Raw genomic sequence first — 21874 nt, forward strand, 5'->3', positions numbered from 1 at the left:
CACAGGCAATAAGCAACCTCTTTACCATCAGCCACAGCAACTTCTTTCAAGACACATCTCCAAAGGCAAGGGAAACAAAAGTGAAAATGAACTTTTGGGACTTCATCAAGACAAAAAGCTTCTGCACAGCAAAAAAATAATGTCAATAAAAACAATCAACAAAACAATGAAAATAGGAGAAGATATTCTCAAATGATGCTATAGACAAAGGGTTGATAATTAAGATCTATAAAGAACTTCTCAAACTCAATACCCAAAAACAGATAATCAAGTTAAAAAATGCTATCTTTATCAAGTTAGGGTATTATGATTATCTTAACTCTATATAGAACTTTCTATATTTTCTTTAGCTTTTCAAATTTAGTGACAACAGATTTGCACAAATATTTTTGTATAATTTCAAATCTCTTCCATACCCATATCATACATTCCTAAATTATTCATTTTTTATTGCAGTAACAACATAAGAAATCTACTTTTTTGACAAAATTTTAAACTTTTTATTTTATTTTATTTATTTATTTGAGCACAAGCAGAGGGAGCAGCAGGCAGAAGGAGAGGGGGAAGCAGGCTCTCCACTGAGCAAAGAAGCTGATGTGGAGCTTGATCCCAGGAGTCTGGGATTATGACATGAGCCAAAGATGGATGCTTAACCATTTGAGCCACCCAAGCACACCATTTTTATCAAAATGTTAAGTGTAGTATACATTATTGCTGACTATGGTTACAATATTTTACCTAGAACTTACTTAACTTGCTTAACTGAAACTTGATGCCATTGATTAATAAATCCCCATATCCCTGGGGTGCCTGGGTGGCTCAGTGGGTTAAGCCTCTGCCTTCGGCTCAGGTCATGATCTCAGGGTCTGGGATCGAGCCCGCATCAGGCTCTCTGCTTGGCAGGGAGCCTGCTTCCTCCTCCCTCTCTCTCTCTGCCTGCCTCTCTGCCTACTTGTGATCTCTGTCAAATAAATAAAAATGAATAAATAAATAAATAAATCCCCATATCCCTTTCCCCCAGCCCATAACAACCATCATTCTATTTTTTGATTCTATGAATTCAGCTTAGATACCTCATATAAGTGGAATTAAGCAGTATTTGTCTTTATGTACTTTCTTACCTTACTTAGCATAATGTCATCAAGGTTCATCCATGTTGTCACATACTGAAGGAGTTCCTTATTTTTTAAGACTGGATAATACTCTACGGTATACACATACACATTTTCTTTATCTGTTGGACATCTGTTTCTATATCTTGTTATTGTAAATCTTGGCTACGTTGAACAAAGGAAATTTAGTATCTTTTTGCATTCTTTACTTCAATCTTTTAAATAAATGCCATAAATGAGATTGCTGAATTTTATGATAGTTCTATTTTTAATTGTTTTAAGGAACTTCCATATTGTTTTCCATAGTGGCCACACTGTTTTGCATTGCCAGAAGAGTGTGCAAGGGATCTAATTTCAACAGATCCTAATCAACACTGCTTTGTTGATAACAGCCATCTCAACAGATGTGAGGGGATATTTCATTGTAGTTTTTTTTTCTTTTTCTCATTGTAGTTATGATTTGCATTTCCCCAATTATTAATGATACTGAACAGTTTTCATACATTTTTTGGCCATTTGTATCTCTTCTTTGGAGAAATAAATCTCTATTCAGTCCTTAGCCCATTTTATAATTGGGATATTAACTCTGCTATTGAGTTGTAGGATTCCTTACGTATTTTGGAGATGAACCCCTTTTCAGATATCAAGTTTGCAAATACTATCCCACTCTGACTTTTCAATCTCTTGATTGTTTGCTGTACAGAAGATTTTTAGCTTGTGATAGTCCCATTCATTTTTGTTTTTATTGCTTGTGCTCTTGGTAGCATATCTATGAAATTATTCCACGGCCAATGTCAAACCTTCTAGGAGGTTTATGGTTTCAGTTCTTACATGTAAGTGTTTAATTCACATTGAATTGATTTTGTGTATAGTGTAAAATAAGGGTCCAATTTCATTTTTTTGCATATAGATGTCTAGTTTCCCAACATCATATGTTGAACAGACTCTTCTTTCCCAGTTGTGTATTCTTGATTCTTGGCACCCTTGTCAAAGATCAGTTGGCCACATCAGTGTGAATTTGTTTCATCAATCTGTATATCTGCCTTAATGCCAGTACTAAATTGTTTTGAATACTGTAGCTTTATAAAAGATTTTTGGATCAGGAAATGTGATGCCTCCAGCTTTGTTGTTTTTCTCAATACTGATTTGGCAAAATCCCTCTTAGTATTGCTTTTGCTACATCCCATATGTTTTGGTATGTTGTGTTTTCATTTTCATTTGTCTCTAGGTATTTTCTAATTTCATTTTTAGGTGGGGGAGGGGCAGAGAGAGAGAGAGAATCTTAAGTAGGCTCCACATCCAGAGGAGAGTCCGACATGGGGCTCAATCTCAGGACACTGAGATCATAACCTGAGCGGAAATTAAGAGTTGGATAATTAACTGACTAAGCTACCCAGGTGCCCCTAATTTACATTTAAAGTAATTACTGATAGGGAAGGATTTACCATTGGGATTTTGCTGTTTTTTGTTAGTCTTGCAGTTCCTTTTGTTGGCCTTTTCTTCTGTCTTTTTTGTTTTATTAAATTTTTGGTATTTGGCAGGTTTTATTCCTTTCTTCTTTTGTAACTTCAATTGATATATTTTTGTGGTTACCCTGGGGTTTACATAAAATAGAAGAGTTTATTTTATACTGATAACAACTTAAGCTTAATCACATAAAAAACTCAACATTTAAGTCCTCTCCTCCTATTTTGTTATTGTCATTGCAATTAGCATCTATTCACACTGCGCATATTTTAATATATTTTTAGTTACTTTTAACACTTCTCTTTCAAATTTATACTAGAATTAAAAATTATTTACTCACCACCATTATAGGAGTATAGTTTTTTGTATTTATATATTTGCCTTTTATAATGAGTTTCATATTTTCTTATGATATTGTATTGCTTTATAGCATCCTTTCAACTTGAAGACCTACATTTATCATTTCTTTTAAGGCAGTTCTAGTAGTGATGAACCCCCTCAGCTTTTTTTTGAGAAACTCTTTGTCTCTCTGTTTTTGATGGATAATTTTTACAGGTAGAATATTCTTGGTTGGCAAGGATCTTCTCAGTTTGAATATATCATGCAACTCCTTTTTGGTCTACAAAGCTTCTGCTAAAAAACAAACAACAACAAAAAAACCACTTAGAGGGGCACCTGGGTGGCTCAGTGGGTTGGGCCTCTGCCTTCAGCTCAGGGCATGGTCTCAGGGTCCTGGGATCCAGCCCCGCATTGGGCTCTCTGCTTGGTGGGGAGTCTGCTTCCCCCTTTCTCTGTCTGTCTCTCTACTTACTTGTGATCTCTATCTCTGTCAAATAAACAAATAAAATCTTAAAGAAAAAAACCCAAAACATTTAGAGTCATAAATGTTCCCTTGTATATAATAGGTCACTTTTTCTTGCTGCTAGTTTACATTTGTCTTTGACTTCTAACAATTTGATCATGACATGTCTCAGTGTGCCTATCTGTGGACTCCTGTTTGGTGTTATCTTGTCATTGTGGATCTGTATGTTCATTTTCTTCTCCAGATTTGCAAAGGTTTCAGTCTCTATATTTATTTAAGATTTCTGGTCCTTTTTCCCCCCTCTGTCCTCCTACAATGTGTATATTATTATATTATTGCTCTTTTATCCAAGGTATCCATTAAGTCCCTTGATATTTCTTTTCTTTTCCTTTTTTTTTTCTCCTCTGACTGAATTCTTTCCAATGATCTGTCTTTGAGTTCACCAATCCTTTCTTCTACTTGATCTACTATGATATTGAACCCTTCTAGTGAATTTTTTAGTTCAGTTATTGTGTTCCACAGCTCCATGATTTGTCTGGTATTTTTTTTTTAATATCTTCTACCACTGTGTTGAAATTCTCACTTTGCTCATGCATTATTTTCTTGACCTCAGTAAGCATCTTCTTGATGGTTATTTGGAATTCTCTATTAGGTGAATCTTATGCTTCCATTTCATTAGAGTTTGTTTCTAGAGATTTATCTTACTCCTTTATTTGAAACTTAACTGCATGATTCTTCATTTTCCTTGACTTCTCCGGTTTGTGTCTCTCTATTAAACAAAGAAGGCACCTCCCTCAGTCTTCATTGACTGGCCTCATACAGAAAACCTCCACTGATCAGTCTAGTCAGAGATTCTGGGCATCTCTACCAACTCTTTATCTCCCTCAGGGAGCACCAGGAAGCTATGCTTTTGTCTTCTTCCTCTGTGCTAAGCCAGAGGTAGGAGGTATAGTGCCCATCAATCCAAATCACCATTTATCTCTGTTCTCCACCAGGTGACTATACTGAATCAGATCATCAAGGTTACAAGTCCAGCAAGACTGATGCCAGTTTGGGAGCAGTCCTGGAAAAGCTAGGGTATATGATATATAGATTAACTCTCTCCTTCCTCAAGGAGAAGCTAAGGTGGGATTTTTCATCTTCTCACACTGTGATGAGCAGGGGGTAGATACTATGATGTCTACCTGTCCAAACTGTCATCTCTGTTCTCCCCCAAGGAAACTAAACTGTGCAAGACCCGTAAGATCTCTAATACTGTCATGGCAGAAGCTAGTCCAATGGAGAGCCCTCTCAGAAAACCTGGGTGCTGGAAATGCAAACAATCCCTCTTCTTTCCCATAAAGGAAGCTGGGAGCTGGGGGATGTCTCCTTCTGATTATATAGCACTATTACAGGGGTAGGGATTCTGGCAAGAAGGTGTCCCCAATCTATCAGCAATCAGAGTCTGGATGCATTTTAACCTGGGGTGCAGGGAGCTTTCAATCAATATATGTTTCTGAGGGAAATGAGGGCCCAGGGCTTACTATCCTGCCATCTTGCTAATGTCCCCTTAAACAACTGTTTATTATAAAATTCATTATTTTTTTCATCACTGATTTCTACAGTTTTTAAATGGGCATAAGAATACTCACTTTCTATAGGGAACAATTATATATATATGTGTATAAAATATCAAGTTTGTTGTTTCTATTATATATGTATACCTATTTATATGTTTCTATTATATATGTATACCATTCTTTATTATTTAGTTTACTGGCAAATTCTGAATGATATATACTGTATTTAAAACTCCTCTTGGGTGCCTGGGTGGCTCAGTGGGTTAAAGCCTCTGCCTTCAGCTCAGGTCATGATCTCAGGGTCCTGGGATCGAGCCCCGCGTTGGGCTCTCTGCTCAGCAGGGAGCCTGCTTCCTCCTCTCTCTCTGCCTGCCTCTCTGCCTACTTGTGATCTCTGTCTGTCAAATAAATAAATAAATAAAACTTGAAAAACAAACAAACAAACAAACAAAAACCTTTCTCTTAAATTATGTTTTTATCTTCTTTATATTCCTTATATTATACCTTCCTTTATATTCCTTATATTCTAATAGTTTTAAAAAAATTTTTTTTTCAGTGATCCAAAATTCATTGTTTATGCACCACACCCAGTGCAATATGTGCCCTCCTTAATATCCACCACCAGGCTTACCCAACCCCCTTCTCCCCTCCTCTAAAACCCTCAGTTTGTTTCTTAGTGTCCACAGTTTCTCACGGTTTGTCTCCCGCTCTGATTTCCCCCAACTCACTTCTCCTCTCCATCTCCCAATGTCCTCCATGTTATTCCTTATGCTCCACAAGTAAGTGAAACCATATGATAATTGACTTTCTCCTCTTGACTTATTTCACTCAGCATAATCTCCTCCAGTTCTGTCCATGCTGATACAAAAGTTGGGTATTCATTCCTTCTGATGGAGGCATAATACTCCATTGTGTATATGGACCATATCTTCTTTACCCATTCGTCTGTTGAAGGGCATCTTGTTTTTTTCCACAGTTTGGCAACTGCAGCCATTGCTGCTATGAACATTGGGGTACAGATGGCTCTTCTTTTCAGTACATCTGTATCTTTGGGGTAAATACCCAGTAGTGAAATTGCAGGGTCAATTTTTAATTCCTTAAGAAATATCCACACTGTTTTCCAAAGTGGCTGCACCAGCATGCATTCCCACCAACAATGTAATAGGGTTCCCCTTTCTCTACATCCCCTCTGACACTTGTTTTTACTGTCTTGTTGATTTTGGCCATTTTAACTGGTGTAAGGTAGTACTTTAACTGGTGTAATCTGGTTTTGATTTGAATCTCCCTGATGCCTAATGATGATGAACATTTTTTCATGTGTCTGTTAGCCATTTTTATGTCTTCTTTGGAGAAGTGTCTGTTCAGGACCTCTGCCCATTTTTTGACGAGATTATCTGTTTTGTGTGTTTTGAGTTTGAGGAGTTTTTTATAGATCTTGGATATCAGGCCTTTGTCTGTAGTGTCATCTGCGAATATCTTCTCCCATTCCATGGGTTGCCTCTTTGTTTTATTGACTGTTTCCTTTGCTATGCAGAAGATTTTGATCTTGATGAAGTCCCAAAAGTTCATTTTCACTTTTGTTTCCTTTGTCTTTGGAGACACGTCTTGAAAGAAGTTGCTGTGGTTGATGTCAAAGAGGTTACTGCCTATGTTCTCCTCTAGGGTTTTGATAGATTCCTGCCTCACACTGAGGTCTTTTATCCATTTCGAGTTTATCTTTGTGTATGGTGTAAGAGACTGGTCGAGTTTCATTCTTCTGTACATAGCTGCCCAATTTTCCCAGCACCATTTATTGAAGAGACTATCTTTTTTCCACTGGATATTTTTTCCTGCTATGTCAAAGATTATTTGACTGTAGAGTTGAGGGTGCATATCTGGGCTCTCTACTCTGTTCCACTGGTCTATGTGTCTGTTTTTGTGCCAGTTATCATGCCGTCTTGGTGATCACACCTTTGTAGTAAAGCTTGAAATCAGGCAATATGATGCCCCCAGTTTTTTTTTTATTTCTTTTTCAACATTTCCTTAGCAACTCCGGGTCCCTTCTGGTTCCATACAAATTTTAGGACTGCTTGTTCCAGCGCTTTGAAAAATGCTGGAGCCATTTTGATTGGGATGGCATTGAAAATATAGATTGCTCTAGGCAGTATAGATATTTTAACAATGTTTATCCTTTCAATCCAGGAGCATGGAATGCTCTTCCATCTTTTTGTGACTTCTTCAATTTCTTTCATGAGTATTCTGTAGTTCCTCAAGTACAGATCTTTTACCTCTTTAGTTAGGTTTATTCCCAGGTACCTTATGGTTCTTGGTACTATAGTAAATGGAATCGATTCCCTAATGTCCCTTTCTATATTTTCATTGTTGGTGTATAAGAAAGCAACTGATTTCTGTACATTGATTTTGTATCCTGCCATATTACTGAATTGCTGTATGAGTTCTAGTAATTTGGGGGTGGAGTCTTTTGGGTTTTCCATATAAAGTATCATGTCATCTGCGAAGAGAGAGAGTTTTACTTCTTCTTTGCCAATTTGAATACCTTTTATTTCTTTTTGTTGTCTGACTGCTGTTTCTAGGACTTCTAGTACTATGCTGAACAACAGTGGTGAGAGTGGACATCCTTGTGTTCCTGATCTCAAAGGGAAGGCTGTCAGCTTTTCCCCATTGATGATGATATTCACTGTGGGTTTTTCATAGATAAGATTTTATGAAGTTGAGGAATGTTCCCTCTATCCCTATACTTTGAAGGGTTTTAATCAGGAATGGATGCTGTATCTTGTCCAATGCTTTTTCTGCATCAATTGAAAGGACTATATGGTTCTTCTCTCTTTTCTTATTGATTTGTTCTGTCACACTGATTGATTTGTGAATGTTGAACCACACTTGCATCCCATGGATAAATCCCACCTGGTTATGGTGGATCAGATTTTTAATGTACTGTTGGATCCTATTAGCTAGGATTTTGTTGAGAATCTTGGCATCTATATTCACCAGGGATTTTGGTCTGAAATTCTCCTTTTTGGTGGAGTCTTAGCTTTGTTGGGGGATCAGGGTAATCAGAGTCTGGAAGTTTTCCTTCAGTTTCTATTTTTTAAAACAGCTTCAGAAGAATAGGTATTATCTCTTCTTTGAATGTTTGGTAGGATTCTCCAGGGAATCCCTCAGGTCCTGGGCTCTCGTTTTTTGGGAGGTTTTTGATCACTGCTTCAATCTTGTTACTAGATATTCTATTCAGGTTGTTAATTTCTTCCTGATTCAGTTTTGGAAGTTTATGGGTTTCCAGGAATGTATCCATTTTGTCTAGGTTGCTTAACTTATTGGCATATAACCTATTGATAATAATTTCTAATGATTGCTTCTATTTTCTTGGTGTTAGTCGTGATCTCTCCCTTTTCATTCATAATTTTATTTATTTGGGTCCTCTTTTTTTTTTTTTTATTAGTTTGGCCAGTGGCTTATAAATCTTATTGAGTCTTTCAAAAAACCAGCTTCTAGTTTCACTGATGTGTTCTACTGTATCTCTAGTTTCTATCTCATTGATCTCTGTTCTAATCTTGATTATTTCCCTGCTTGTGTGTGGGGTTGGCTTAATTTGTTGTTGATTCTCCAGTTCTTTAAGGTGTAAAGAGAGCTGGGGTATTCTGGATTTTTCAATTTTTTTTTTGAGTGAGGCTTGGATGGTTATGCATTTCCCTCTTAGGACCGCCTTTGCCATATCCCATAGGTTTTGGACCAATGTGTCTTCATTCTCATTGGTTTCCATGAATTGTTTAAGTTCTTCTTTAATTTCCTGGTTGATCCAAACATTCTAAAGCAGGGTGGTCTTTAGCTTCCAAGTGTTTGAATTCCTTGCAAACTTTTTCTTGTGATTGAGTTCCAGTTTCAAAGCAGTGTAGTCTGAGAATATGCAGGGAATAATCTCAGTCTTTTGGTATTGGTTGATCCCTGATTTGTGGGGAAAAGTTCCATGTGTGCTTGAGAACAATAAGTATTCTGTTGTTTTAGGGTGGAATGTTCTGTATATACCTATGAGGTCCATCTGGTCCAATGTATCAGTCAGCGCTCTTATTTCTTTATTGATTTTCTGCATGGATGATCTCTTACTGTGAGTGGCGTGTTAAGATTCCCTACTATTATTGTATTCATATCAATGTGACTCTTTATCTTGATTAACAGTTGTCTTATGTAGTTGGCTGCTCCCTTACTGAGGGCATAAATATTTACAATTGTTAGATCTACTTGGTGGATAGACCCTTTAAGAATGATGTAGTGTCCGGGGTGCCTGGGTGGCTCAGTGGATTAAAGCCCCTGCCTTCGGCTCGGGTCATGAGCCCTGCATCAGGCTCTCTGCTTAGCAGGGAGCCTGCTTCCTCCTCTCTCTCTCTCTGCCTGCCTTTCTGCCTGCTTGTGATCTGTCAAATAAATAAAATCTTAAAAAAAAAAAAGAATGATGTAGTGTCCTTCTTTTTCTCTGACTACAGTCTTTAGTTTAAAATCTAATTTATCTGATATGAGAATCACTATCCCCGCTTTCTTTTGAGGCCCATTGGTAAGAAAGATGCTTCTCCATCCCTTCACTTTCAGTCTTAATGTAGCCTTAGGTTCCAAATGGCTCTCTTGTAGACAACATATGGACAGGCCCTGTCGTTTTATCCAATCTGCAACCCTGTGCTGTTTTATGGGAGCATTTAGGCCATTCATGTTGAGAGTGATTATTGAAAGATACATTTTTATTGACATCACATTGCCTGTGGAGTTCTTGTTTCTATAGATTGTCTCTGTGAATTTCTGTTCTATGTCACTCTTGGGTTCTTTCTTCTTTTATAGAACCACCCTTAATATTTCTTGTAGTACTGGCTTGGTGGTCACATGCTCTTTTAAACCTTGCTGGTCTTGGAAGCTCTTTATCTCTCCATCCATTTTGAAATGTAACCTTGATGGATAAAGTATTCTTGGCTGCATGTTCTTCTCATTTAGTGCCCTGAATATGTCTTGCCAGCCCTTCTTGGCTTGACAGGTTTCTGTGGACAGGTCTGACGTTATTCTGATAGACCTTCCTCTGTATGTAAGGAATCTCTTCCCCCTAGCTGCCCTCAGAAGCTCTTGTCTAAAATTATGATTCATCAGTCTCATAATTAAGTGTCTTGAGAGGTCTTTCTAGATCCATTGATCTTGGGGGTGTTCTCTCTACCACTAGGGCACAAACGCTGGTTCCATTCCCCAGACTGGGAAAATTTTCAACCAGAATTTGTTCAACTATATCTTCTATACCTCCTAGTCTTCTCGGTTTCTCCACCCCCTCAGGGATCCCAATAATTTTGACATTGGAACATTTCATGGAATCATTTATTTCCCTAATTCTGTTTTCATGGCTTCTAAGTTGTTTCTTCCATGGCTTCTCCTGATCCTTTTTCTCTATCAGTTTATATTCTAGATCACTAATTCTATCTTCTGCCTCAGTTACCCTAGCTGTTAAAGTATTTAGGTTAGATTGGATCTCACTGATAGCATTTTTAACTTCTTCCTGGGCAGCTTTCTCTTCTGCTCTTAGAGATTCTATGTTGTCACTAACGATTTTCTCCATCCTAGCCATTGCCTGCATAATTGTTACCCTGGAATTCCCTTTCCGACATACTGTTTATGTCCATATCCAATAGTTCCTTTTTAAAATTTTTTTTATTTAATTAATTTATTTGATAGACAGAGATCACAAGTAGGCAGAGAGGCAGGCAGAGAGAGGGGGAAAGCAGACTCCTTGCTGAGCAGAGAGCCCGATGCAGGACTTGATCCCAGGATGCTAGGGTCTGGACCTGGGCTGAAGGCAGAGGCTTTAACCCACTGAGCCACCCAGGCACCCATATCCAATAGTTCTGATGGAGAGGGCACAGTCTCTGAATTTTCCCACTGTTGGGCATTCCTCCTCCTACTCATTCTGGTGAGAGGTGGTTCAGGGGACGTATATCTGAATATATCAACCACGATCCAGGCAAGGTGCACCCTGGAATGCTTCTAAGCAATCAGAAGTCACCACCAAAAAGAAAGAAAAAAGAAAAAGAGAGAGAGAGAGAAGACAGAAGACCCAGCTGGAATGGGTCCCAAAGGTTAAGATTTATAAGGTAAACAAACAAAAAGACCAAAAAAGTAAATGGCAAGAACAAAAAATCAGAAAAAGAACCCAGCCAAAATGAACCCCAAGAATAGGATTTATATAATACCAGAATAAAAACAAATACACAGAAACACTAACAGAAGAAAAAGATGGGAGGGTGGTTATAAATCCTCAATGTGGGTGAGGAAGGTTATTTTGATTCTTCCTGGGTGTATCTTGGTATCTTTGTTAAAGGACTCAACTTTCCAGAGTAAAAGGGATATTAAAACTGGTTTATATGTATGGGTAGTATTGATTAAGGAAAGAGGATTACTTGAAGTTTATATCTATGTTTTAAAAATAGAAAAAAAACCACAGGTATATGTATGAAAAAAGTTCAAGTGAAAAGATTATTATGGAATACGTTGTATTAAACCTCTAGTTGTAATGGTTAGGAGGTTAAAAAATTAAAAAGCACAAGAATAGTGACAACGAATTAAAAATAAAAGTTGTATTTATGAAATATACAGGTATTAGGGCAATACTGGGAGTTTAATATATTGTTTTCCCCTGTATTGGAGGTTTACAGTTTTATGGGGACCCTGTCTGTGGTGGTTGTCCTCTTGTTCTTTTGGCTGGCTTTACAAGGAAGGGCCTGCCCTGTTTTTGAGTCAGTCTTGCTTTGGGTTGAGTCCTTCTGCCCCCTATCGAGGGGCTGCACTCTATGGAAACCAGTTTCTCAGGCTTTTGTTCTCTGGAGGTTTTTGGGTTTTGGTGGCTTTCTGAGGGTTTTTGGAGGTTTAGTGGAAAGCAAGCTGCACCCAGACCTCCGTCTCAAAGAGAAGCTTCAGTCTGCTCCCCTCTGGTTGGTCCGGAACACAGACTCCCCTTTTGCAAACTCCACTGAGCCATGCGACTCCCACAGGCACTACATGTCCCCAGCCACCCTCTTAGGGGTCACCTGAAGCACCCACTTGTCTCTGCATCCCTGTGCCACTAAAACCACAAGTGTATTGGTCCAGGGAGTCTGCTTCCGGTGGCTGCCTTTGCCAGGACTGCTGTCTGGGATCACAACAGCAAATGTTGCCACTGCAGGATCACAACCAGAGATCACGCTGAGTTCCTTCAGGCCCTGGCTGGGAGAGTCCAGACTCTGCCTGTTCCTATAGACTGCTGGCTAGTGCCCGAATGGAGCTTTCTCAGGCACAGAAGGGGAGTGGTTCAGACCCCTGTCGTGCAGTGCATGCAGAGCACAAAAGTTCTAGGAAACGCACGCAGGCTGGTGCCATCACCAGACTCCCTCATGAAGGGGCAGGAGTGCACCCAGCCAAGGGGTGGTACAAGCCACACAACCCCAGGGGCTACACTGCACTCTCTCTGGCAGGGGTTGTCTCGGGCAGTGGCCATCCTGGGTCCATGGGCTTAGGCCCATGCCTGGACTGCCCAATTCCACCATTTGCCCCTTAAGATCTTTTGCTCTTTTTGAGTGCTTTTAACAAGATTCCAAGTTAATGCTGATCCCCAATCACAAGGCACTTTCGTACTGAGGTATTACTTTCCAGTGCCCCCTTCTGTTTATCTTCAGATATCAGTCCAAGGGTTGCCACTTCACTTTACCTCTCCACTGGTGTCTTCTGCTCCTGTAGAGATGCAGAAGTGTCTAATCCTACATTTCAGGCTGATTTCATGGGTGATCAGAGTGTTCTGGTAGATAATTAGCTCACTTTAAGAGACTCGTTAAAACAGGGTTTCCTACTTCTCTGCCATCCTGCCCCTCCTCTGTTACATTCTAACAGATTTTTAAATGTGCTTGACATTAAAAAATAAAATAGTTCTTTTTATTTATTTATTTATTTATTTGATAGACAGAGATCACAAGTAGGTAGAGAGGCAGGCAGAGAGAGAGGAGGAAGCAGGGTCCCTGCTGAGCAGAGAGCCCAATGCGGGGCTCCATCCCAGGACCCTGGGATCATGACCTGAGCCGAAGGCAGAGGCTTTAACCCACTGAGCCACCCAGGCGCTCTCTTGTGGTTCTTTTTTTTTTTTTTTTTAAGATTTTATTTATTTATTTGACAGAGAGAGATCACAAGTAGGCAGAGATGCAGGCAGAGAGAGAGGAAGGGAAGCAGGCCCCCCGCTGAGCAGGGAGCCCGATGCAGGACTCGATCCCAGGACCCTGAGATCATGACCTGAGCCGAAGGCAGTGGCTTAACCCACTGAGCCACCCAGGCGCCCTCTTTTTTAAATGTATTTTGAAATAATTCATAGGAAATTGCAAACATAACATAGGAAGATCATATATACCTTTCACTGAGCTTTTCCCTTTGATACAGGAGGTTATCATAACCAGGACACTGACACTGATAACATGTAAATAGTTCTATGCCATTTTATAATATGTGAAGATTTCTGTAACCATCACCACAATAAAAATAGAGGACTATTCTGTTATCACAAAGTTCTCACTCATGCTACCCATCTATAGTCATACCACTTCTCGCCCACTCCACTATCCCTAACCTCTGGCAAACACTAATATGTTTTCCATTTTTATAATTTTGTCATCTCAAAAATGTTATACAAATGGAATCATACAATATGTAACCTTTTGAGATTGCTTTTTTTCGCTCACCATAATGCCTTTGAGATCCAGCTAATTTTTGTGGATCAGTGGTTCATTCATTTTTGCTGCTAATACATGATATGGACTTACCGCAGTTTAACCTTTCCCCTATTGAGCAACACTTTGATTGTTTCCAGTTTGGGGCCATTACAAATAAAGCTGCTGTGATTATCCGTGTACAGTTTTTATAAAGACATACATTTTCATTTCTCTGGAATAAGTATCTAGAGCTGTAACTGTTAAGTCACACCATTTGCTTAGTTTTTTTAAAGAAACTGCTTGTTTTCCAGAATTGATACACAATTATATATTCCTATCAGCAACGTATGAAAGATCTAGTTTCTCTGCATCCTCACCAACATTTGACATTGTCTATTTTTCAAATTTTAGCTATTCTAATAGGTCTGTAGTGATCACTCATGGGGTCTTAAGTTGCATCTCTCTAATGCCTATTAATGCTAAACATCTTTTCATGTGCTTATTTGCCATCCATATATTCTGTACAGTGAAATGTCTCTTTGTCTTTCGCCTATTCTCTAACTGGATTGCTGAGTAGTATGAGTTCTTTATATATTCTCAATGAGTCCTTTATCAGGTATGTGGTTTGCAAATGTTTTCTCCCAGTTTTTGGCTTGTCTTCATATTCTTAACAGGGTCTTTTATAAATTAAGAGTTTTTATTTTAATGTGGTCCAATTTTTTTGGATTTCTTTTATGGATCATGCTTTTGGTATCATGTTAAAAATTCCTCACCAAGGGGCACCTGGGTGGCTCAGTGGGTCAAGCCGCTGCCTTCGGCTCAGGTCATGATCTCGGGGTCCTGGGATCGAGTCCCGCATCGGGCTCTCTGCTCAGCGGGGAGCCTGCTTCCCTCTATCTCCCTCTCTGCCTGCCTCTCCATCTGCTTGTGATATCTCTCTGTCAAATAAATAAATAAAATCTTAAAAAAAAAATTCCTCACCAAGCCCTAGATCCTAAAGATGTTCTATATTTTCTTCTAAAAAGTTTTATAGTTTTATATTTTACATTTAAGACTATGACCCATTTTGAGGTGACTTTTGTATGTGATGTTTAGGTTGAGGTAACTTTTTTTGGTCTCTATATATCTAATTTTCCAGCACCATTTGTTGAAAAGACTGTCCTTCCTCCATGCAGTTCATATTATTCCTTTGTCAAAAACTAGTTGGCCATACATGTGTGGGTTCTCTCTTCTGTTTGATTGATCAGTGTATCTATCCCATCACCAATATCACATTGTCTTCAAATTGAAAAGAGGGATTCCTCCCATATGTTATTCTTCTCCAAAATTATTTTAACTGTATGAGTTTCTTGCCTTTTAGAAAATTTACATTTACACAAATATATTTATGTTTTATATGTAAATAAATATTTCACAGTCCATACATATATCAAGTCAACATGTTGTATGCTTTCATATATACACAGTTTATTCATGAATCATACCTCAATAAAGCTGGGGGGTAAAGAGAAAATAGACCAAAACCTTGATAGAAAAGGGGGTAAAGACATGAAAAAATAACTATTAAAAGATTTTTTTAAATGACCTTAAACATATTAAAACCTGTTCAAATTCACTCAAAGTAGAAAAATACAAGTTAAATAGCACTGAGATGCCCCTTCTCACCTATTAAATGGCTGAAAATTAAAATTTATGGCATGGTAACATACCCTGTAGCTTACAATGTGGTAAAATGGGCATTCTAATACATTGCTGGTGGGAATGCAACTGGAAAAACCCTTTTGAAGGGGAATTTGGCAATATTAAACAAAGCTACATTTACAGTTAGTTACAGAGGCACTGCTTCCCTATTTTGTGAAGGAACGTGCCTCCACAAAAATACCTATGTGCAAGATTATTTGTTGATGTGTTGTATGTAATTTCAAAACAATATATACAATTCAAAAGCCCATACAGAGAAGAGTGATTGAATAAATTATATCCATAAAATAGAGTATTATGCAGCCGTGAAAAAGAAAGAATGAAGAATGAACTGCTATGGGATTATTTACAGGATGTATCTTTAAGCTTAAAGAGGAAAATGCAAAATGTTATGCTACATTTATTTATAAGAAAGAAGAGGATAGGGATGCCTGAATGGCTCAGTTCATTAAGCATCTGCCTTCATCTCAGATCATGATCCCAGGGACATGGGACTGAGCCCCACATCAAGCTCTCTGCTGAGCTTCTCCTCTCTGCTTCTCCTTTCCCTCTACCCTTCCCCATCACTCATGCTCACTCTCTCATGCACATACTCTCTCTCTCAAATAAAATCCTAAAAAAAGAGAGGAGGATACAAGAAAATATACATGCATTTTCTAATTTGTGCAGAAAGAGAGGAAAAATAAACTAAGTACTATTAAGATAGGTGGTTGGGAGCTGGGTAGAAAGAAGTAGGACATGGAACAGATTAAAGGCTCAAGGAGGTATACTCTGCATACTTTTTTCAGTACACTACTGAGTTTTAGAATCATGGTAACATTTCACATATGCCAAAAACATCATCATCATCCAAAATGTGGGGAAAAGCCCAAAATGAAATACAAACAGTAATACATGAATTTAGCTGTATTCAAAATGAATAATATCACCATGCCGAATAAGTTTAGATAAAGAAGTATAACCTAGATAATTCTAGAAAACATTATTTTGACCTCATACTGTAAGGCTAAAGAGAAAAAAAGAATTGAATAAAAATATTATTTTTCAGTTTACATATGTGCTTTTCACAGAGACATGGGTTACTCTAATACTTTACATGTATTCTAGGAATTAGCCAATAAACATATTGTGACAAAGAAAGGAAAAGGAACTGGAGGTTTGAAAAGGGCTGAATGATTCAGAGTAGGGATGGTACAAAATATGACCTACCCAGAGATCTACAAACCCCTGCTTCTAGAAACCTGTGGTTTCAATGACTCAAAAGAACAATGAATGACAGGAGAGGAAGACTTCCATGGGGACTGGGACTAAACAAATAAGGTTATAGCTTTTTCTTTTCTTGGTGTGTGATCCTGAGTCATAATACTGGCAGGACCTTTGAAAGTTTCCTCTCTGTACCAAGTTTTCCTTGGTACACTCCTCTATGAAGACAACTGGAGCTCAATTAAGCAGCACTAAAATTTTGTGCTTTCATGAAGGTTGCAAAGTTAGGGCACTCCTGAGAAGAGATAACACAACAGGAGTAGGAAGAGGCACAGTCAAACTACAGATGTCCTCTTTTAACTCTCAGGATAAGAGCAGCTATCCTTGCCACAGGCAGCAAAGCTTTGAGCTTTAACCATACTATGTCACTGACAAAGATATGGATCTCAGGCAAGGCAACTGAGACAGAGGTAGAAGAGTATTAGTTGTTTCAACTGGGCCATGAAAATTACAACTGTAGTTACTTTGCCTCCCTTTTGCTCTTCCTTCTATGAAATCAAGTGGTCATGGATAAGGTTTAGAGTGATTTTTCTTCCAAGAATTCTTGAATGGGCACTTGAGAATGAGCCCTTCCTACATTAAGCTGCATGACATATTTATAGCTGATAATAACTATTCTTCAAGGGGTACACTATAAATGGAAATCTCTTTATTATAAAACAGTCATCCCTAGAAACTTGATGATATCAAACTTCTGAAAGAAAAAGCAGAAAAATTGTCCTATATTCTACTCATATAAGGAAAATAGCCTCTTATTAATATGAAGCAAAAGAAAGGATTATTTATCAAGAACTACCATGTTTATACACATCAAAATGGGATACTAGGATTAGACATACCTTTTACTCAGGATGAATGGATGTTCAGAGGGTGAACTGCATTCTCTGTGACTATCAGCACTTGCTCAGGGGTATAAAGGGAGTCCGGAATTTATATGACACTGCCTTTGGCATTAAGACCATCTATACTTCAAAGAATTTTGGGCATATGGTTTTCAGCTTATCTTTAAAATCAGGTTATTCTTGTACAGTGAGTAGAGATAAACAAGAGGGACTCTTAACCACTTCACAATTTCAGAGCAAAATAGAACCCTCTTCCTTTTCAATGTCGTGTATGTGGTCACTACCCAAGCATGCAGAAATATTTACTGTAGTTGACAGGATGCAGTTCCAAGTGTGGAATAATAATGCTACCAAGACAATACAGATGGTAACGGATGTTCATGTTAACAGGTACAAGAAGAAACTAAATGTACTGTAACCCAGTATTATTTACTAGGTTAAAGATATAGACAGAAAGAAACCTAGTGAAAAATCTCCCTGAACTTGCAAGAAACACTTCAAAATTTTAACTGCTAGAGAGACTGGCATCTTTTGAGAAGAGTGAGGCGTAAATGTCATTCATATGATCATTGGCCAAAGTCTTGGGAAGTACCAGAGCCATGCGTTTCTTTTCATTTTTTTTTTAAGATTTTATTTATTTATTTGATAGGGAGAGATCACAAGTAGGCAGAGAGCCAGGCAGAGGGAGGGGGGAAGCAGCTTCCCTGCTGAGCAGAGAGCCCAATGCGGGGCTTGAACCCAGGACCCTGGGATCATGACCTGAGCCAAAGGCAGCGGCTTAACCCACTGAGCCACCCAGGCACCCCAAGCCATGCATTTCTTAGTGGGACCTGCATTGCTAAGAATTCAACCAGTGTTGAATCTTTCGGTCATAAAAATATAACACATTTTACAGCTTTTATGGCTCACAAGCTTGGCCAAAACTTGGGAATGAAGCATGACCATGTGGGCCTGCAAGTGTCATGGCCAGAACCTCTGACCTCTGAATGAATTTCTTACTGTAGATAAGGGCTTCAGCAACTGCACCACTGACTACTTCCAATGACTATTGCATAAGCACAGAGGGTATAGCCTGTTTTAAAAAACCTGAGCTCCAAAGCTCCTTTGGAAAGCCATATTGGGGGAAAAGAAAAGACAGTTAATAAGGGAAAAGAATGTGATTGTGGCAGGGTCCTTGGTTATTAAAAGGATCACTACTGTCTATCTTCATGCCAGTGAAGGAAGGTTCAGATAACACATTTGGGATCCTTCTAAAAACCCAGCATATTTCTACACACTGCTGCCTCAGAGTAGATGAGTGTGACCTCCCAGAACACTGAAATGGCATTTCCAGGTAATGCCCGACAGATACAAGGAAGGTGGCGTTCCTTACAAAGAACAGGTTACTATTACCAGGGCTGGTGCTGAAACCTGGAGAATTGGTGTGTTAAAATCTTTGGAAAGGACAAAAAGGTAGCCTGGGAAGTTGCAAAATGTGAAAGGCTGTTGACTGAATTAAAAAACATCAAACCTTACCCAGTTCCCCATGTAGGACATGTGGTATTGGAGTGCAGAATTTTTTGAAGTCATGGACAGAGCTGTTGAGAGGGATGGTACCCAACATCATTTACAGATCTATATTAATCAAACCTGCTTAGATACCTCTATACTCTATCTACTATGAATACAACCTGGACAAGTGTTATGGAGGGGTATTTGCAATAATTTTATGAATATCTCTGTGTCTACATCCATACCCCTCCTACATGTGAATCTAGGGACTTGGGGGGCAGTTTGAATAGTGGCCCAGCTCCATGTGTCTGCTCTGACTCTCAGTATGACAAAAAGCTTATAATCCTAATCTGGATCTTGCCTAGCCTTTTACTGTCTCTCATTCCTACTATGTTTTTGTTTACTTACATCCATAGAAGATCTAAAACCAATGTCTGTGCAAAAAATTCATCAGAGAAGCAAAATGAACAAACCTGAAAAACATTTCATCATTACCTTCTTTCTGATAATAAAGCCAAATATGGAGTGATACAAAAAAGACCTTTCTAAAAAATATTTTATTTATTTGTGAGAGAGAGACAGAGACAGAGACAGAGAGACAGAGAGCAAGCACGAGCAGAGGAAGAGGAAGAAAGAGACTCCATACTGAGTGTAGAGCTGTGGGGCTCAATCCCATGATGCAGAAATCATGACCTGAGCAGAAATTAAGAGTCAGATGCCCAACCGACTAAGCTTCCCAGGTACCCCACTTAATAAAACTTTTTAAGAATCACACTCCGTAGTTCTGGTGTCCCTCAAGGTCTACGGAAATAGGAATTTTTTTTTTCCATCTGCCATCCCAAATGTTAATACTTACTCATTTTTTAAATTAAAAGAATTTAAAGAAGCTCCCTATGTGAAGCAATCTTTCTTGTTCTGTGCGACCCAGAAATCAGGTTTCCAGAACTATGGGGCAATGACAGGCCTCAAGATGTGATCTTGAAGTAAAAAGGCCAGGTCACCCTCCACATTAAGGCCTCAAACCTAAAGATCTGTTACTGATCTCCCTAACAGTTCTACAGAGAGTTCCTTCGGAGTTATTTCTGGAACTTAAGTTTCATAGTATCCTATCTAATTCAGCATTGTAATCTACTCTGTCAATTATCTCTAACCTTGAGGATTTTTCCTTGGACAGACCAAAGGAGTAAATTAGGGGCGAAGCATCTCGTTATTAGTTCCAGGTGTTTTAGTTGATTGTCATTCCAGCCACTTTGTCCATTTGGCTTTTCTTCTTTGTTTCGGCATCTTAGTATCTGATGCCCTTAGTATCTGGTTTTGTTCATAACTTAACTAAAGAGATCAAACACCACTTGTTGTGTGATTAAAGAAGAAGGATGGTCCCTGGCTGGCTCAGTCAGTTAAGTGTTTGAATCTTGGTTTCAGCTCAGATCATGATATCAGGGTCCTGGGATTGAGTCCTGTGTCATGCTCTATGCTCAGCATAGAGTCTTCTTGTCCCTCTCCCTCTACTCCACCCACTGCTTGCACGCTCTCTCTCAAATAAATAAATAAAATCTTTTAGAAGAAGAGGAGGAAGAGAAAGATGATGAAGGAGAGGGGAGGGGGAAGACAAAACAGGTAGACATTCTTGCTAGTGAATGAGGCTCTGCAGTCTGGGAATCTTTTCTTTCCCAAAAGGTTCTTTCTAGCCATTCATTCACTTATTCATTCATTTATTCTATAAACATACATCGAGCACCTACCATTAGGTTAAACCATGCAAAATTGATGATATTAGGTCATTTGCACCTACAAAAATGCTAAGTTCATATGGTTCAACCAAATTCTATGTCCAGGGACTATGAAACCTACCTTTGGACTTCTGCTTATAAATGGGAGTTGAGAGTTTTTGATACCTAAAGTTTCTTTTAATCCTGATTTCTCTTAGATCGTATTATCTCTTGTAACTTCATGAGATTTGCCTTAATTTCCTAGAGCAGATGGTTCCTACTGTCAAGACTTAGAATAGCACTGAACAAATAAGAGAGGAGGCTGTGCCTGAGGATCCCACTGTCAGTCTTTTGGTAGTTATTGTCCTCACTTCTTCTGAGTTTCAAAAACTCTTCAAAAAACAGAAACCCAGGACTTTCTTTGTCCAACTTCAGAGAGAATAACAATACTAGCAAAATCTCAGCAAGCTGCTACATGCCACCCTACTTCCCACATGACCACAGAGTAGAGAGCCTGGAAATGGCACATGTAAGTAATAACTTGGAAATTATCCAGAAGAGATTTAAACAAATATAGTATTCACTGAGGTGATAGGAGTCTATCTCTTAGAAGGAAAGTGACTTTACCTCCCTGAACAAAGACTTTAGTGAATCTGAGAATAACAGAGAGATCCTGCCCAATTCAACAAGAAAAGCTACTAACCACAGCACTACAACCTCTTTCACTTCCATAGTTTAAGGCATGGTTGGAAAGACCTGAGATGTTGTTCCCCAACACTCTTCTCAATCCATTAATGTGGAATAATTCTGGTTCCTGGATGTTCCAGTATTACAGTTTCAAAGAATGGTGGAGGGCTGGTATCAAAACCAAGGGCAGACTCCATTGTATCTAGGCCCCTGCTATAGAATCTCTTCTGTGAGCATAATAATGGTGTTTGGGTGTCTGCATCACGCCGAGCCTGTTGCTTTAGTTGGTAGAACTTGTATTGTGTCCAGCTATATACTCCACAGTTGAGAAGACCCTGGGATGATGCTGTTAGAGCCTGAGGAGATGAAGTGATGGAACCCATCCTTCAGGTTTTCAGAGATCCAGGGAATCGTCCCCATTCCCCTCATTTATAAAGAACTGTTATATTTGTTTTATCTCAAACAGCAAAATCTGGTGTCAGTTTTTCATATTTTTCTAGCTCTTTTTTTTACTATGCTCAATTAGCCAAAATATAGTACATAATTAGTTTTTG

At 38.7% G+C, this 21874-nt stretch overlaps 1 protein-coding gene across 9 annotated transcripts in view; it reads right to left on the minus strand.

The window, feature by feature from the left end:
• Window positions 1-21874, minus strand: part of TMEM116 (transmembrane protein 116) — a 104217-nt gene that overhangs the window by 16495 nt on the left and 65848 nt on the right. For 7 of the 9 annotated variants that reach the window (XM_013056548.2, XM_045073771.1, XM_004753256.3 and 4 more), the window contains one exon: window positions 15938-21676. The exons of the other annotated variants lie outside the window; for them this stretch is intronic. In XM_013056548.2, the coding sequence (XP_012912002.1) occupies window positions 21425-21676 (252 nt within the window). In that variant the 3' untranslated portion in view covers window positions 15938-21424. Of the gene's footprint in view, window positions 1-15937; window positions 21677-21874 lie in introns of those variants that run through there. 9 annotated transcript variants of the gene reach the window in all.

This window comes from Mustela putorius, unplaced genomic scaffold, assembly GCF_011764305.1.
Source record: "Mustela putorius furo isolate JIRA1106 unplaced genomic scaffold, ASM1176430v1.1 tig00537248_pilon_pilon_pilon, whole genome shotgun sequence".
Classification (NCBI taxonomy): Eukaryota; Metazoa; Chordata; class Mammalia; order Carnivora; family Mustelidae; genus Mustela; species Mustela putorius.